The 18,710-nt window shown below is 48.4% G+C and overlaps 1 protein-coding gene across 1 annotated transcript in view; it reads right to left on the bottom strand.

Moving 5' to 3' along the window:
* The window catches only part of LOC138582434 (inactive dipeptidyl peptidase 10-like), a 755,097-nt gene that overhangs the window by 67,375 nt on the left and 669,012 nt on the right, over window positions 1-18,710 (bottom strand). The window contains exons 16-17 of the mRNA XM_069653734.1: window positions 6,722-6,840; window positions 4,379-4,426 (exon numbers count right to left, since the gene is read on the bottom strand). Of these exons, the coding sequence (XP_069509835.1) occupies window positions 4,379-4,426; window positions 6,722-6,840 (167 nt within the window). The remainder of the gene's footprint in view (window positions 1-4,378; window positions 4,427-6,721; window positions 6,841-18,710) is intronic.

Here is an 18,710-nt window from a genome sequence, read left to right as displayed (position 1 = left end):
AAGTGTTGACCAGGCGGTTGAGCTGATAAGGAAGGAAGGGCGAGGGGCCTTCATGGCAAAGTGCGATATCAAGGCGGCTTTTAGGTTTTTGCCGGTGCACCCGAGGACTTTTGGTTGTTGGGTTTGCAGTTTGAGGACCGCATATACATAGACAAAGCATTGCCAATGGGGTGCGCAATTTCCTGTGCTTTGTTTGAACGGTTCAGCTCTTTTCTACAGTGGGTTTTCTCATTCAGCTCGGGGTGGGAGAGTGTGCTGCACTATCTGGATGATTTTCTGTTCATTAGCGGGGCAAAAAGAGAGGAGGATTGCAGAGAAATGCTAAAGTTGTTTCAGGAATTGATGGAGGAGCTGGGTGTACCATTAGCCGAAGACAAAACAGAAGGGCCGGCAGTGGTGTTAACATTTCTAGGAATTGAACTGGATTCAGTGGCCATGACCTCACGCTTGCCGCACGACAAGGTGAGCAAATTGGTGGTACTGTTGGAGAAAGCGGTGGGGGCCAAGAAAATGATGCTGGTGGAGATGCAGAGATTGGTTTGGCATCTGAATTTTGCATGTAAGGTGGTGGCCCCAGGGCGGACGTTTTGCAGGAACATGGCAAGGGCCATGGCGGGAGCAAAGTGCCCACATCATCGGATAAGAGTATCGGGGGCAGTGAGGTAGGATTGCAGAATTTGGCTGCGCTTCTTGGAGAGTTTCACTGGAATGTCAATGTGGTTGCAGGGAGACCCGGTGACATGGGAAGTTCAGATACTCTCGGATGCAGCGGGGGCCGGTGGTTTTGGAGTGTTTTGGGGGGGAAATGGTGTGCGGAAAAGTGGCCAGAGAGATGGTTGAAGGAAGGGAGGAGTATAGCATTTCTTGAATTTTTTCCATTACTAGTAGCATTGGAGTTGTGGGGGAAGGAGTTGCAAAACAGGAAGGTGAACTTCAATGTCGACAACGAATGCGTGGTCCATGTGGTGAACAGGCAGTCAGCGAGGGATCAGAGGGTGGCAAGACTGATGAGAGAATTTGTTCTGCGCTGCATGGAATGGAATGTGGTGTTTGAGGCGACACATGTGCCAGGGAAGGATAATGGCATCACTGATGCATTATCTCGTTTTCAATGGCAGAGATTCCGTGGATTGGCTCCAGATGCAGATCAGGAGAGGCAGCAGATTCCGGAGGAGCTGTGGAAGATAGGAAGCTGAGAGCGCTTGCTCTGGTGGAGGGTTCATTGGCCGCGGCATCTAAGAAGTCATACAGGAGGGCCTGGGAGGATTTTATTAGAGGAGGAGCTTGTAGTTGGAAGGGTAGATGGGATGCGGAAGAGCGGAGGAGGGATGATGTCACAAATTTCCTTCTGAGGTGCATGGACAGGGGCTGGTCAGGGGCAACGATAGCAGGAAAGCGAGCAGGGATTGCCTTTTATGGGAAATGGTTTTGGGGTTTTCAACCAAGTGGGGGGGAGATGGCGAGTAGGATGTTGGAAGGATGGGCAAGGGAGAGTAAGAGGGACAAGGATAAGAGGAGGCCGATATCGGCGGAATTGCTGCAGAGGTTGATTGAGGTGGTGGGGGGAGTTTGCTGGTCGGTATGGGAAGGGGAACTGTTTGCGGCTTGTTTTACATGGTTATTTTTTGGGGCCTTCAGGGTTTCTGAGTTGGTCGGGGAAGAGGGGGTGTAGGGGGACTGCAATGGGAAGATGTTCAAATTACAGAAGAAGGTTTAGACATCAAGATTAAAAGGTCCAAGACGGATCAGAAGGGAAGGGGCTCTTGGGTTCTGCTGGGTCGAGGGAGCGAGGTTTTATTCCCAGTTCAGGCAGGTAAGGTGTGGAAGGAGCGCTGTGGGGGTAAGTCAGGTTTGGTTTTTCAGCATGCGGATGGATCGCCGGTTACAGCGGCACAGGTGCTAGGGGTATTGCGGAAGGCGCTAGTCACGGTGGGAGAAAAGGCTGAGGAGTTCGGGACTCATTCTTTTAGGATGGGCGCAGTATCTGAGGGTACCAGACTGGGTTTTTCGGAAGACAAAGTGAAAAGATTGGGGCGTTGGAGGTCGGGGAAATACAAGGGTTACGTCAGGGATTTTGGGAAAGGGGATTGTTGAAGAAAGGGGGTGGAGGACTTTGTGGGCAAGATGTTGTTGTAATAATTTGACTTGTCAGTAATTTTGTAATTTCTGTTTCAGATGCTGCACAAAAGAAGGGGGAGTTGGCGCAAGTTTGGATTGTTGGCCATTCAATTGTGAAGTGGGCTGGGAAAGAGGCGGAGAAAAGGGTGTTTGGAAGGCAGTTGGGGTGCAGTTACAAGGAAGTGGTGGTGAGATGGCACGGTTTGGGGGGCCTGCGGTGGGATCAGCTGCTGCCCATATTGGCAGGGATGAGGGAACGCTATGGAGTTCCAAGGGTGGTGATGCTGCATGCTGGGGAGAATGACCTGGTGAGAGATACGGGGGTGGCTCTGCTAAAGAAAATGAAGAGGGACTTAGGGTGGATTAGGGATATGTGGCCTCAAGCGGTGGTGGTGTGGACTAAGTTGTTGCCGCGAAGAGTGTGGAGGGGAGCAAGAAGTGTGGGAGCAATAGAGCGGGCCAGGAAGGGGATAAACAGGGAAATGGAAAAATGTTGTGCCTCAGTGGCGGTGAGGGTCATGGACCATAAGGAAATAACATATGAGGGTTTTCTTATCTTTAGAGAGGATGGGGTACACTTGTCCGTGTATGGGAATAATCACTACCTGGCGGACTTGGGTTCTTGGCTGGGAGACTGGGTAAAAAGTTTGAGGTACAAAAGTTGGGGGGGGGGTGGTTTGGGGCAGAAAGAACTCCTCTGGGGAGGGTTTTTCTGGTGCCTGGGTCATGGCCCCTTTTGATGTGGGGGGAGGGATGCACAATGGGGGAATGACACGGGAAAGGAGGGGGTGGCGCTGTTTGCACAAGCAGGTCACCCCGGGGGAACAGGTATTGAGTCTGGAGGGGCATGGCCCCTGGGAGAAAGCGGGACGCCTGGAAAAGGGGCAAGGAGACGGTAGGATCCAAGGGATCATTAGGGAGGAAATTGGTTATTTAATTATTTAATTGTTGGGGGGAAAATGAGAATGAAATTGTTTAAGTTATTTAATTGATTGTTCAAATATCTCTTTAGCTTGTTAGGCCATGGAGCCAGTTAAGCGTTTTGATTGTAAGCTTTGGCCTGTCACATTAAAGCGACCTTTTCCACTTTTAAATGAGTCTGGGTTTTTGTGCAGTAAGCCAAAAATAAGCCTTTAACTGATGAGCGAAAGTGTCATTTGGTGCAATTCCTTTTTGGACACATATGTACCCTGAGCAGTCCTGGCGGGGAGTCCCAGTGGGCATGGCTGTCACAATAATTACAGAACCGTTCTGTGGGTTCCTTTTAGCTCTCTGCACCTGGAACTTCACAGCTGCAATGTTCAGCTATCTGATGCGCACAGGGATCACCCGGGAGGACTGCAAAGCGCCCGCCTCAGCAACTGCGCCGAATCTCTGCACACAGGCTGGGGTTCACGGCAGGGCTAGATGAGGGGAGGGGCGGGGTCGGGTGCCTCGGCAGCCCTGGGGCTCTTGACAACTTTCTGCAGGCTCCCAGGGCTCATCCACGCCCCGAGCGAGGTAAAGACGCTACACCGATTTTGCGTAATGTGCGCGTCTGCCTGCGGACATGGCTCCTGCAATACCGCAATTTATGGAATTATTTGCGTGTAAAACGGGGCTTTGCGGGCAGAATTCCACGCAACTCCCCGCTTTGCACGCAAACCATTCCACGAATCAGGGCATCAACAGGCCAGGGGTTCGGGCCGACATCTTTAAAACCCACCCGTGTAAATGTGCAATTGATGCGGCATTTCATGAACACGTTCGTGTGTGTGCGGTTTTAATGGACCAGCGTCTAGTTCCCTCTTTAAAAACCCCTGGCACAGGGTACTTTCTATACTGAAAAGGAGTACCTGGCTGCAATACATTTATTTATTTATTTTGAGATTTGTATAGCGCTCCTCACTCAGCGGCATCTAGGCGCTGTTCTTGAACACAGATGAGCATAGGAGTCACAGGTAAAGAAGAGCATAAGAACGCAAGAATTCCTGATCATAGAAGGTACGGGCATTGCAGGGTTACGCAGATACAAACAGAGTACCAAACAATCTTCACCCTGAGTTACAAAGTTCAGGGAGTTGTTAGGAAAGTGTAGGTTGCTGATAGAGGGTTAATTTAGTAGTTCTCGAGTGAAGAGCCACGTTTTCAAATGTTTACAGAAGATCCCGAAGGGGTCTTCTGTCCTTAATGCGGCTGGTACATTGATACGTAGAGATACACAGCTATTGCTGCCAAAGAATTCGTGCTACCCATTCAAAGCATGTGCAGGTGGACTTACCGCTGGGGTCGCGTGTCTTGTGCACTGAGACTTGAGGGATGCCCGGCCCTGTGAGCGAGGGAGAAGAGGAGAGGACATTAGGGCCAGTGCGTGCGTACAATAAAGCAATAAAAGGGACAGTGACCACCTTCTCCCAATCTACACAATATTTCTAAATGAGCACACTTGATACAAATAGCAACATAAGAAACAGCTGCCGAAAGCCGCTGTCTTGCTGTGCCTCACAGCAGAGGCGTAGCCAGGATTGTCTAACAAATGGGGTCTGAAGCATCTTTAAATGCCCACACAACGCTGCCCAGTTGGCATTTACAGATTTTGGGTGGGCCTTGCCCGCTCAGGGCCTACCCTGCTTATGCCTCTGCCTCACAGTGAAAACGTTTGCCGCGCGTCACAAAGGGCCAACCGCAGCAGAAATAGCCAATAGGACTGCAGTTTTCTTCTTCACCAGGAGCCAGTGCAAAACCCCCGGCCCGGTGGGCACCATACTACACTGCACCCGCAGCGATCAAATGTGAGGCCAGTCAGCGGCCGCTCTGGGGCCTGATGATTTGAGGGTCCAGTATCGGCTGTTCGTAGCGCCCAGAAATTAACAGCCGAGCTTGGGTGTGAAGAGCTAAACTCCTGTTTGTCTTTTTCTGTTTTGAATTTAAGCACAAAGAAAAAGGTTGATAAGGGCCTCACATTGTGGTCTACCAAATGTCTGTTTCAGGACTGCATTTAAAAAGGGAACGCTCTTAGTGAGTGATGGCTGCAGACACAGCAGTGAATGGGTAATTGGAAGTGACTACTGTCTCTGGCATATCCCTTAAGAAGTGTGACAGTTGGGGTATTGGAAATGGGATTGCATAACAAGCTGTATGCTGTGCAAAACAATGTCGACAAGCAGGTAACCTTTGTGTGCATTTGCTTTCACTGTGTGTCTTTACTTCTTTATTGTACATTTACAAAACCTATATGATGATTTTTTAGAATCACAATACTTTGCATGCTTTTACTTGTAGACTTACACAACACAAAAGAGGTGATGGCTGGAAGGTTTGGAATGAATCCTAACCTCTGGCATTGCTCTGGGCAACCCTCAAGATCATCGTTCTTCAGTCTGTCAAACCATTACAGAAGTGGAAAGACCATGTGCAGATCAGACAGATTTTGAAGGAACTTTTGGGTTGATATCACTTAGAACCCCCACGACCTGATTAAATGCAAAAATGTGCACTGTCGCATTGGTGTGCCATAGAACGGAGACTTTGAGTTCCTCAACTCCGTTTGTTTAATTAGGAAACCAGGCTGCTGTGGTCACACCTTATTACTGCGCCAGAAATAAATTATGCTGGAGACTAAGTCCAATTGCTGTTGTGTGATAAGGAAGTTTAATTGATCTGCCCTATTGATTACACGTGTTTCGGCAAGGTGCCTTTCTCAAATCAGGGCTTATACAACTTTATTTCTCTTGATCATTACTGGAAGTGTAATAACGGGGATCAATCCCAACTGCAAATATAATTGCCGCGTCCCGCGTTCAAGCGAAGTGTTGCAGTAATAAGGTGTGACCACAGCAGCCTGGTTTCCCGTGTGCAGATCAGGTTTGGTCCCACCCCAAAAGGGGCAGTCCAGCCTGAACTGCTAGATCACATCCCCTCCGCACAAGACCACAAGCATCCCAAGACATGTTCTGGCCTCATTCGGCCTCACCAGTGAGGAGTAGCTTGGGTCTCTAGGGCCAGCAGGCTCGGGACCCATCTGGGCATACCCGTCCCACTCGGGTTGACTTATGCAACACAAAAGTGGTGATGGCTTGAAGGTTTGCAAATCAGGGTTGGTCCCACCCCAAAAAGGGCAGTCCAGCCTGAACTGCTAGGTTTACATTCAGGATGGAGAAAATAAAAATGACAATCATACAAGATGCAGAGAGCGTTCATGTTTGTTCGTCTCTTGTTTTGTTTCCTTGTGCACACTGAGGCCTCTGAGAATGATGTGCTATATAGGAAATGAAAAAATAATAATAATAACAATAGAAATACCGCTTGGCATGATGCCAGTGGATTCATGGTGTCTCTGAGAGTCGACTACTGTTTCGGTGACGTGATCTCTGAATAGTGCACTTCCGGGTTCTGTCCGTGCACAGCAAGATGTGTCAAGTAAAGAATTTCTCATAGTAAAAAGGAAGGCCTGAATCAAAAATGGCGACCTACGATAGAAGGCTGCCCACAACTGGCTGATTCGGATTCATTCGATAATGTGATCTACACAATGCGTTTCATGCTAGTACTCACATGGAGTGCCGTACACTTGGAGGGCCTATGCATGCCCTCGACCCCTGAGACCCTGCATGCATGAAGTCACCTTTACAGTACAGTAGAAAGTGTCCGCGTTCTGGGCTGAACTCCACATCCACAAAAGCGCAGTCGGGGAAGATGCTGCAGGTCACGCAGACTCGATTAAAGGACCCAGTGGAGTCGACACTATTGCAAAAATAAAAAGGGGGGAGAGAACCAGGAGTTAGCTGCCAAATGGAACATTCCAGCACAGATCCCGAAGGCTGCATGCATTCTGGTTCCTGGCGAGGGAGGGCAATAAGAGGAAGGTGGTGAGGATTAAGGGAGTGGCAAGCAGGTAGAAAGAGAAGGAATGGAGCGAAAATTAAGGGAGATATATCCAAAAAATAACAATGAAAGGGGCACATCAAAAAGAGTTCCAAGATCGTAGTTTGATTCAACACATTGGAAAAACAAAGGTTAACTGTAAGAAAACCAAATAAAACCTAGATTACTTTTCGTTTCTCAATTTCTGAGAAGAATGATCATTTAGAAACCAGTTTCTTCAGCATTTTCACACTAATCTGAAGGTAAGGTTGGCTCCTGGTCCATGCCCAAGCTTCAGTGTGGTTCCACATTTTACAATTCAGACAGCAGAGTCTACATCTTCTGCCATCCCATCTTCAGATTTACAGCCAAATGTGCAATGCGTCCTGCATCTTCTTACAAGGGCTAAATCTGAATTCTCGTCAATAAATCTGGCTTGCAAATGGCCAACGCCTGTCATGAATCAATCTGACAATACTCGAGAAATCCCAATAGAAAATTGATTGCAAAAACAAGTAGGACTCATTGGATCAGCAAGAAAAATGGCTGCCCTGGCTCCGCCAGGCTTCAGACTGGTGAAGTGGCAAGCAGGTTACACACAGATCTGAATAACAGTAACTCAGCCTGTTGAGCTACATTTCCAGCTTTGTGCCTCATGACTCATTACTCAACTTTTAAAAACATTTAAAATAATGGTTATCCAGATGCCTCTCAATATCACTGTATTTCCAACAGCTCAATCCCTGTCAACTGGCTACCGGCGGGTTGCCGCCGTCCTCGTAACACTGAATCCACCGCCTGAACTCCCGGTGCCACCGGGACATTACAAGTCCCTCCAGCCCGGGATATCAGGGGGCGGAATCGGGAAGTCCCCAGTACCACAGGACTTCACGGGAATGGATTCATGGAAGCACCGACACCATTGTTAATGGTGCTGGTGCTTCCTTGTAAACTCTGCCGTCAGGGGCCGTTGCAGCCAGCAGGTCAGACCTGCTGGGCATAATGGCCCCTGCATGCAGAGTCGGAGTGTGGCAATCCGGACCCTTATTTCCGGACGGCCACACTCATATTGAGGCCCATGACTGAAAAGCAAAATGGTGTTCATATTAGCCAACGTTAATATTTCATGAACGCTTAGTCGGAAATCAAAAACTAGAAATGTTTCTAGGGCCACAGTCAGGTTCCAGCCGCCCTTGCTAAAATAGCAAGGAGGGCACGCGTGATGGATGTAGTCCTGTAACCGTGATAACACCGAACCCCACTCTTCCTCGTTACAGCCCTGAAGCATGACAGGTGTCTATCTTGAGATGGGTGCCTTAATCTCTTAAACATGGTCTGAAGCAGTTGACATGCCCCGAGATACAAGGTTTCTGGAAGGTGGTGCTGGGATGGATCAAGGAAACAGAGGGACGAGACAGAGCGCTAGGTCTGCTACTGGTATTGTTCGGCATAGAAGTAGTGGAAGGAAGGTGGAGGCGCCTTCCCCATTTGGTACATTTCACCCTTCTTGCGGCCAGGGCGTGTAGTGTCATTGGGTGGAAAAGAGCCTCCCTTACTGGGGGAAACATGGGTCGTTAAAGGCAATGAAATCTACGAGATGGAAAACATTACGGCAGCTCTGCATGATATGCACCCACCCAGAGAGTTAGAATGGAGGGCATTTTTGGCGAAATACTGATAATGTTCAGAACCAACCTTAACACACCAATTCCGAAACATCCTCTACACAAAATGTGAAGGCGGAAGGCCTGTCTGAAGCCTATTCCAGCCCAACATGGTTTTAGGATAAACCGTGAAACGGTAATGGGCCCCGCTGATTGAGGAGCTTGAGAATAACACATGCGCTATGAGTTTGAAATGTCGAATACCCCTGTTGCCGAGGGAAGGTCGAGGAGTTTCTTCGCGGGAGGCCGGGGTTAGGAGGAGGGGGAAATGTGAGAAAACGGTGAAGCAATTCAGTATGATGGGATTAAGTGAGTTCATGTTTGTATTTTAAGAAATTGCAATAAAGAACATTTTTTTTTTTAAAGTCTGAGGAGTGGCACAGGAAGCAGTATTTAGATATCACCCGTCCACCCACTCAAAACATACTTGTTCTAGTTTTCTTCCTTTTTCTATCTTCCGTTTAAGCTAGCGCCAAGATGCCTTCGGGTCTACGCTGTGCTTTATACATTATGGCAACATAACATAACAGTGAGGGTCCGCGGGGTGGGAACATAGTCCTGTAATGTGGAACAGTAGAACTCAGTGTAATTAAGATTACCAGTAAGTAATCAGGGCATTACCACATTGTCTCTCTTCCTAATCCCAGTCCTTAATCATGAGTATACGCAGAGCACAGAGGGTGCCATACATGAACATACAATCACCATGTGAGGCAAACTGCTATGAAATAAACCGGTGTCCAGTCAAAGGATCGAATACAAAAGGTTCAAATGCGAAAGGTGAGAGTCAATAGGATCGAAAACCAAAGGTTCACGCTTTTTTTTTATCATATATTTTTTTGGGGGTTTCCGTTTAGGTAAAAAAAGTGGTTTTTACCACAAAAACTGGGGTTGGGGGAGGACCCCCCCAAAAAAAAAAATGTTAAAAAAATGTTTTCGAACCTTTTGTTTTCGGTCCTTTTGACTCGAGCATTTTGTCATTCGATCCTTTTGATTCAATACTTTGACCTATAACCAAATAAACCTAGTGGAACATTGAACAGAATCCACAGCATATGCCAGTCTGCAGAGAGGAGTCCTGCCGTACGAAAGGATGCCCCCGAGCGCCCAACATCTACTCGTGGGCCTACTGGATGAGTGGAGGAAGGGGTACCTGCACAGATTCACAGGCCAGGGAAAGTGCCATCCTAATACAGTGACTGATGGTGGCATTGGAAGGCGTCTTCCCCTGAGACTACGGGCCAAAAAAAGCAGAGAGAGTCTGTAGATGGAAAGATGATCTGTGCTCAAGGTAAATCACGACAGCCTACCCTACATCCTGTACAAGAAGGAGGAAACGTCCTTGGCTGAAAAGATCTTGAAAGAAATCCATCTTCTGTATGGATGACCTCGCCGGGCGTGGTTTAAAAGGAAATGGATTCGGGATGGTGATCTGACCCCAGCCCTGGAAAGATCAAATCTCATTGGAAGTCTAGCAATGGTGCATTCTGTAGAGGAAATACTCTTCCACAGTGTCCTAAACACCCACTCCATAGCTGACTGGGCTCCACGGGAAGCTACAGAGGCCTGACCAAGAGTGCGCAGGACATAGGCGAGAAGCTTCCCCTGTATTACCATCCACAGAGGTAAGCCAAAGACTACAGTCTTCACCTTCAGGTGGCATGTAACTCCTGTGGGGGTTCCAGGTTACATCACAACCCATGCCCCTCCCTTTATAAGTGATAGTATTTACAAACAAAGTCCTTCAGCCAGCTTGACGCCTTGGTTGGTGTGGGAAAGCCAGGCCATCTTACACTACACTTAGCAGGCTGTTGTCCCATGTCAGCGTGGTTATCCATGGGTCACTTAGCTCTGGCAAGCTTGGTGTTTGGCACTGTAGCTGGCCTCTGCCATGTGAAGGGGCGCCACTGTAATTTTTGCAGTAGTTCATACCTCTGCCTTTTCCACAACCATACTATTTTCTCTTATAACATATTTGTTTCATTTCTATAGAAGAACAAGTTACTTACTGCTCGTAACGTTCTTTTGACTGCTTGTTCCTCCCACGTATTCCTTATCTTATGATATTTCCAATATCCAACTTAGTTGGTTCAGAATTATTTTTTCAGCAGAGGGCGCTGCGTGTCGATACCTGTTGTCTCGAAGTCCCTCGGAGGCCTCCATCTTGATGTCGACATCACCGAAGGTATATATAGTGCGTGCAGCGTCCATTGGCTTCAGTAATGTTTTTCTGCGCTAACGCTTCGGATACGGTACGCTTTGTTCCTTTGTGAAAGAAACCTTTGAGAACTATTCGAGTGATCTTTGAAAATTGCTTCATCATCTGCGTCTTCTACTCCGAAGTCGGGTTTCAAAAAATGCCATGACACCATACACTAGTACTTTGCCCTGGAAAACCACAACACCTTTGATGCTCTTAAGCATTTGCTCCAGCATTCTTTGAAAAACAGCTGCCCTTCTACAACAATCTTCTTGACTCTCTCTCTCCTCCTGTCCCCGCCACTTATTCCAGGTTCTTAATCGTATTATTTCTCCTTCTACCCCTGATCCTTCTACCTCCTCATCTCTCTTGTCCTCCAACCTCGACTCTTAGGCATCCTTCTTCGTTCATCTATTGTCTCGTCTTCTTTTTCCCCCATCCCTTTCCTGTTCCTAACTGCCCCCTTGTCTGTCTTCTGTCTTCCTTTTACCCCCTCACTGCAACTGACATCTGTGGCTTTCTTTCCAAAGCCCACCCTACAGCCTCTCCCTCTGACCTGCTTCCTTCCTCGCTTATTCCCAAAGTCTATCCCTGCATTTCTTCGTATCTGGCTCTACTTTTTAAACTTTTCCTTCAGTCTTCTACCTTTCCTTCCTCATTTAAACATGCCTCTACTTTAAAAACCATCTGTGGACTCTTCTCTTGCTTCTAACTACTGACCTATTTCGCTCTCACCTTTTCTCTCCAAACCTCTCAAGCGTATCCTCTATTCTCAGGTTTCTGCTCATGTTAACATTGCCTCCCTCCTTCCTACCCATTAATCTGGTTTTCACCCTCTTCTCTCCACTGAAATGACCCTTCTCTCTGTTTGTGATGCCCTTCTATCTGCTTGCCACTCCAAGCAATCATCTCACCTGTATCTACTAGATCTGTCTGCCACTTTTGACACCGTTGATCACTCTCTGCGTCTTCAATCTCTTTCCTCTCTTGGTCTCCGTGGCTCTGTTTTAAATTGATTTCACTTGTATCTCTCTAATCACACCTACTCGGTATCCTAAACTGGCCTAAAGTCCCCTACCCATAATCTTCAGTATGGGGTACCTCAGGGTTCAGTCCTGGGTCCCCTGCTCTTCTCTCTTTGCACCACTTCTCTTGCCCCTCTCATCTCCTCCTTCGGTCTTTCTCATCATCTTTATGCTGACGATATGCGCTCTTTCTTTCCCCACTTTTTCTGCGTCTCTTCACTCTACTCTTACTTGTTGCCTTTTCGCTCTTCTGCCTTGGATACCGGCCCACTTCCTTCATCTCAATCCCTCCAAGACTAATGTTTCATCTTCCCTGGCATCACTGTGCCCCCTCTTCTTCCTCCCTCTTTTATCTCTTTTCCACTTTCTTCTCTCCCCATTTCTCCCTCTATCGGAATCTTGGTGTTGTTATTGACTCTTCTTTCTCTTTCTCCTGTCATATGTCTGCTCTTTCCCACTCCTGTCGGTTTCAGCTTTTTAACATCTGAAAGGCTAGACCTTTTCATTTCTTGACTGCCGCCACCATTCTTGTCTCCTCTCTTATTTTCTCTCGCCTGTTCTACTGCTCCTCTCTTCTCCTCGGCCTTCCTGTTTCTCATCTCTCTCCCCTCCATTCCATCTATAACTCAGCCATAGGTCTCCTCTTTTCTCTATCCTCTCACAACTCTATTGCCCCTGCTCTTCCTTCCTTTGGGTCATGTTTGTTATTTAACTTTCTGTGCTTGGTCTTTAAATGTCTCCATGACCTTGGCCCTCCCTATCTTTCTTCTCTTATTCTTTCTATGTCCCATCCTCTTCCCTCTCTTTCTTCTTACTGTTTCTCGTCCCCTTGCGCTAATTTCCATTTCTGCTTTTTCTCTCTCTTGGCCCCCTAGCACTGGAACGTGGTTCCCCTCCCTCGTTGATTCCTCTCCTCTTTTCCTTCTTTCCGCTCACTGTTTGAAACTCACTTCCTTGCCTGTTAATTTATGTTTTGCATTTTGTTGTTTATGAATTGTACTGTTGATTTTATTTTTGTAAAGGCTGCATCCCAGTTTGGGGGGCGAGGGGGACAGAACGTGACCGTACCTCAGAGCGCATGAGTCTGCACACTCATGCGAGCAGACGTGGTGCCCCCACACAGTAAGCAAAGCTGGCTAGGGGGGGGCATCGGAGATGCAGAACTGTAGGAGGCCTGAGAGCATCCTGGCAGGGTGTTGCTAGGTCTGGAAAAGACCCGGGGCTACACTGATGTCGGAACTGTTGGGACTGGGGGCTAGCTAGTCTTTTGGCTGTAGCTCCTGAGATTCTATCCGGGGCTACCACCAAAAGACCAGGGGCTACAGGCCCCTTAGCCCCCCCCGCCAAGAAAGCAATGGGGATTTACGGATCCCCAGGGAAGGGGAACCCATATGTGAACACCTGCAGTGCATTCCTAGAGCTGGGACAGTGAGAAGGGGCACCACGCTCCCCTGCTGCCCCGCAGGAGGGCAGCCATGGTTGAAGACAGCAATGGGCGCTCCTTCTTAACAGCATTGTTCAATGTGCGTATTCCGCGGCTCGCAAGGCCTGCCTAGCCCAAAGGCTTCCGAACCACTGGGGGTAGGCAGGATGTATAGGTGGAATATGGGGTGTACGATCAGGAAGGAAAGCAGGGACCAGACACCCATATTGTACAAGTGGGGGTGTTAGAGATAGTGTCCCTTCACCCAGGGCCGGTCTTTCCGTCAGGCAGCCCAGGCGGCTGCCTGACGTCAGTCAGCCTCTAGGGGGCGCTGCACCAGCAGTCCACAGTGCTAGATTACACGTGTAACACGTTCGTTTCCTAACATTATAAAAATTAATGTGCCTGTTCATTTTTATAATGTTAGGAAACTAACGTGTTACACGTGTATTCTACCACTGGCACTGCTGTAGGCTGTGGCCTCGGCCAGGGCAGTTTCTAGTCCATTTGGTGCCCAGGGCGAAACACTAGGAAGGCGCCTGCCCCCGCACCGGATCCCATGCGCCACTTCCACCGCACCCCGAGCACCACTCCAACTGCACCCTGCGCGCCATTCCCAAATGACACCGTTAAGGATCTCCTACCCAAACTCAAACAGTCTGTCACTGAATGAATTGCCATTTGCAACGGTGGGCCACTATTTCACTGGTGCCCAAGACAATGTTATGTCCCAGTCCCACTTAGGCTGCAGATAATGAGGACTGGGCACACCAACCAGGAGACTATGAACAAAGAACACAAGATGCTTAAGGGGGTTTGGAGGCAACCTAAGTCAAAAGGGCAATGACAAGGAGACACCTGAACCCAATAAAAAATCACTTGAACATTCTTTGAATGGGAATCAAGGGTTATGCTTTGATACAGTAAAGTCTTGACTGTTGTAAGGATACATGGACCAGGATTATTTATTTATTCATGCAATGTTTGTCGGGTACCTGCATATTTATTTATTTATGCAATGTGTGTAGGATACAGGTATCCGACAAACACTGCATAAATAAATAAATTACCCATCTCCATGTATCCGACAAACATTGCATAAATAAATAAATAAACCGGTTCGTAGCTTAAAGAATATTTACTCAGCAACACTGGTCAAAACTATTATCTGCATAGTGAAGTAACTCCTCACCAGTGCCATGGAAGTGGTTTAAAGTGTAATTGATATATAGTTTGGAAAAGAAGCGGCATGAAAGAAATAGCACTGCTTTAAACTATTATTTTGGCCATTTTCTGGGCTTGCAGGGACGCACCATGGGCCCAAATGGGTCTCCGTTTGTACCGTGGCGGGGCCCACGGTGCATCCCTGCAAGGCACGCCCACTCCCCACTGCACCTCCCCTCCCATCTCAATGCCAGCACGAAACCATCTAGTGACTAACGGGCCACTATTAGCAGTTTTCTGCCGGCATTGTGATGGTAGGGGCTGGTCTTAGCTGCAGGGGGACCTAAAGTGTTTTTATTGGTGTGCTTATGCCCCCCACCCCAAGTGGCGCAAAGGTGGTCAGAGGGAGCCTCTGACTTCTGTAATGTCACGTAGTACTTTTGTACTATGTGACATTACAGTCGGAAAGGGCAGCACCAGCACCTGACCTGCGGAACTTCATCCCCTCTAGAGGCTCCATGGTTGGGGCAATTGCGCCCTTAGGGGCTATTGTGACCCGGGCAGTTGCCCGCCTCATCCGGGCCAAGAAACGGGCCTGGCCTCGGCCCTCAGGCAGGGCAATTGGCAAATAAATTAGCAACATTTGTTGCTTTATTACCTTCCCCCAGCCCCGGGTTGCGCCGGCGCTGCTGGCGCCAGCCATGCCCATGGGCGCACGTACAGTGTGCCCTCCTCCAGGCTATGGGCGCGCACTGACACTGAAGTGTGGATCGAATGGGCCTGGCTGGTGTTGTCGCACCCGGCCATTACAGAAAAGAGGAGTGAGTGGGTCACTAAATCCTGAAGTTGTTCCCATCACAAACACACTGCCAAGCAGCAGCAGAATCAGCAAATACAAACAGTTGCTGCATCCTGCCCTCACTGATTGGCAAGCACAATTCTTTCCTCCTGCTCCCGTCCTCGCAGGTGAGGCCTATTGCTGCATAGGCGTTTTATTTATTTTAAAATGGTATTGCAGAGATTACTGGGCCATCCAAGAACAGCCTCTGGAGGCCAGAAAGCTAAACACTTTTGTCAAGGCTCAAGAAGTCATGAAAAAGGAAGCGAGCACTGGTGGTGGACTCTCCTCAGGAGATCAAAAGGCTGGTTCTCGGAAGACCTGGGCATAGTGTCACCGTCAGCAGATATGACAGTTGCACGTTCCGACAGGGTTGGATTGATCGGTCCGTGGGCCGGGCCAAAATCATTTGAGGGCGAGGCCCTGTGGCCGGTACCACGCTTGGGCCGGTTTGGGGGTTAATACGCCCCCCCCCTAGTTCCTGCTCCCGAGCATATTGTTCGTCGTTCCCTCTTTCCTGGGCATGCACTGCTGACTTTATTTTAGTGCAAGAGTTTCATACATTTCACTGTTCGCTCAGACTTATCTTATACTCTTCTTTGTCGTTGTGCTTCTTTTGTTTGGAATAGCAATCACGCTAGTCTAACGAGATAAACAAACACCTACACGAATGCGCCTTGTGAATGATGGTGTGAAGGATGGATGCAGGCGGTGGACCAAAAGCTGAGCGAAGTCTGCTCAGCAGCTGGCTTGGGAAAGCAACTCAGCAACTACAGTAGAAATCGTCTTCGTGGACGGTTGGCCCGTCTTCCATATAATACAAATACCCATACTTGCAGGATGCATGCTTCACTTTCTTTGTTCCATTGGGGGCGACATGCTGTAGCATCAATTCATGGCCTTTAAAATACCCTGCACAGCGTAGCTTCCGATCTCCTTTAACACAAACGCTGGGAAATGGCCATGACTAGCTAACGCCACATTAATCAAAGCCAGGTCTCTAAAGATTGGTTCAAGTGTTGGGGAATCACCTGCTCACACTTTCTGTCGTGTGACCACCCAGTGCGCAAAAGATGTTTCAGAGCGTGGGGCTCTTGATGCACCCATTTCTGAATTTGATAAACTAGCAGCTAAACACACCCTGGGGAGGCAGCTCCTTCTGCATAGTCCATGTCTCTCCCAAGCTCGGGACAATATTCTTTACCATAATGGAGAATGTGAGATAGCGCAGGGCTGCATGGCTGGGGGGTGAGGGTGGAGGGCAAAGCACACTATGCTTGGGGTACACTGGAGATGCTTCCCCTAATACCCGCAGTTCTCCAAGTTCCTTGAAATGAAACTCGTCTACACACTGCACAATGTGCAAGGGCCGCTGTTATTCAAGCAGCACGCGACTAGTAATTTGTAAAAAGGTTTTTTTAAAAAGTTTTTATTATTTTGAAAACAAATAAACAATACAAACCAAACTTGCAGCATTATTTACAACAGACTTGTGAACATCAATTAATGCACATTACTGCTCCCCAAATCCCTCCCCCCTCAAGAGCTTGTTTGCGTTTCTCGTTCTGTATCTGCTGCGTGTGGCCGGGTATCGCTTCCTTCCGAAGCTGCAGAATCCATTATTGTGTCAAACAGTCCTGTTATTAACACTCTCCATGCCATCAGGTTACCCACTTCTTCTTCCCCACACTTGCTACATGCCTCCTGCCATACTACCGTTTCAGCCTCCGCCCATTTTTGCAAATCCCGCCACCATACCTCAACCCGTGGCCTGTGGCACTGCTTCCAGCCCATGGCAATCCTTCTTTTTGCAAGCACATACGCCAGGTCCCTCAATTTCCCAACATGTTTAGTATTCCATGGTCTGGGAAACCCTCCCAACAGGCAGGCCCAGGCTGTATCTATGTTGATCGTGACCCCTTTATCTGCTAGTTTTTGTGCCACCTCCCCTCAAAAACCTTCAATCACTGGGCAAGACCAGAACATGTGTGTCATGTCAGCGTCTTCTTCATCGCATTTTGGGCATGCTTGCCTTCCTGCGTTTACAAACTTAGATATTCTCTTCGGGGTCATATAGGCTCTATGCGTTATGTATAACTGTATCTGGTGCAATCTGGCGTTCCTGGACACCTTCTTGTGGTATCCCATAGCACGCTCCCACATCCCATCGGTCATCTGTGCCCCCACCTCCGCTTCCCAGTCCAGCCTCAAATGAGTCAAATCCTTCCCCACCCGGGTCATCACCATCTCATACAATCTAGAGATCTCGTGTCCTCCTTCTGATATGTCATATATTGTTCCCATTATGACGTCTGGCTCCTCCGCCAGTACAGTCTCTGGCCAGGTTTTACGAATAATCTGCACTAGCCTAAGATACGTGACATATTGGCCTCTGTGCAAGCCTGCCCCTTCTCCCAGTTCTTCGAAATTCTTAAAGATCCCCTCTTGCCATACGTCTCCCAATGTGACCAGCCCGACCGATTCCCAATAGGTCCTGATTATCATTCTGAGTTGGTTGTCTGCCCCAGCCAAGGCGACTAGCGGTACCTGTGGGGAACACGGGTACGGGTTCTCCATCAGTCGGCATACTCTACGCCACATCTTCCACCCAAGCAACAGCATACCCGGGCGTTCTTTCATTTCAAGTTTAGGCACCCAGATAATCTCCTTTAAGTAAAACGGAGTGCAGTCCTGTCCAAACAGCCTAAATTCAGGAGTTACCTCATTAGAAAGCCATTTAGTTACATATTGCAACTGACCAGCTACATAATAGGCCTCAAAATTTGGCAGCTTAATGCCCCCTCTATCATGGAAGTTCTGCAGCTTCCATAGCGCCACTCTATTGCGAGTGCCATGCCATAGGAAGTCTCTGCACATGTTATTCAGTTTGACAAAAAACTTTTTGGGTATCAAGTATGGTATATTACTGAAGAAATGTTACAGCCTGGGCAGGACCACCATTTTGAGCATCGCCCCCCGTCCCACCATCGCCAGCGGCAACTTCTCCCAAAACTTCATACTTGTTCGGATTTTTCCCACAGCCACCTTGGTATTATGCAAGTGCTCCTCCTCCACCGTATGGTACACATCTATTCCAAGGTAGCGGAAGGAATCAACCGCCCATGGTACGGACAACACCGGCAACCGCTCCAGAGGGGCTCCTCTGTAGCTCCCCAATGGGAACATGCTCGATTTTTGGGGGTTCACCGCTATGCCGGACAGTTCTGCATACCTTTCCATAACCTCTAGAATATATTGAAGATTTTCCTCCGGATATTTCAAGTATAGTAGTAAATCATCAGCATACAAGGATATTAGATGTTTCTCTCCCCCTACCTCAATACCAACCATGTCATATTGTTGTCTGAGGTACACTGCCAGGGGCTCCAGGGCTAGAATGTATAACATCGGGGACCAGGGGCACCGTTGTCTGGTG

Source organism: Ambystoma mexicanum, chromosome 3q, assembly GCF_040938575.1.
Source record: "Ambystoma mexicanum isolate Mex_15411 chromosome 3q, UKY_AmexF1_1, whole genome shotgun sequence".
In the NCBI taxonomy this organism is placed as follows: Eukaryota; Metazoa; Chordata; class Amphibia; order Caudata; family Ambystomatidae; genus Ambystoma; species Ambystoma mexicanum.
The sequence above is the reverse complement of the archived record's forward strand: the minus strand, read 5'-3'. Positions and strand labels throughout refer to the sequence as shown.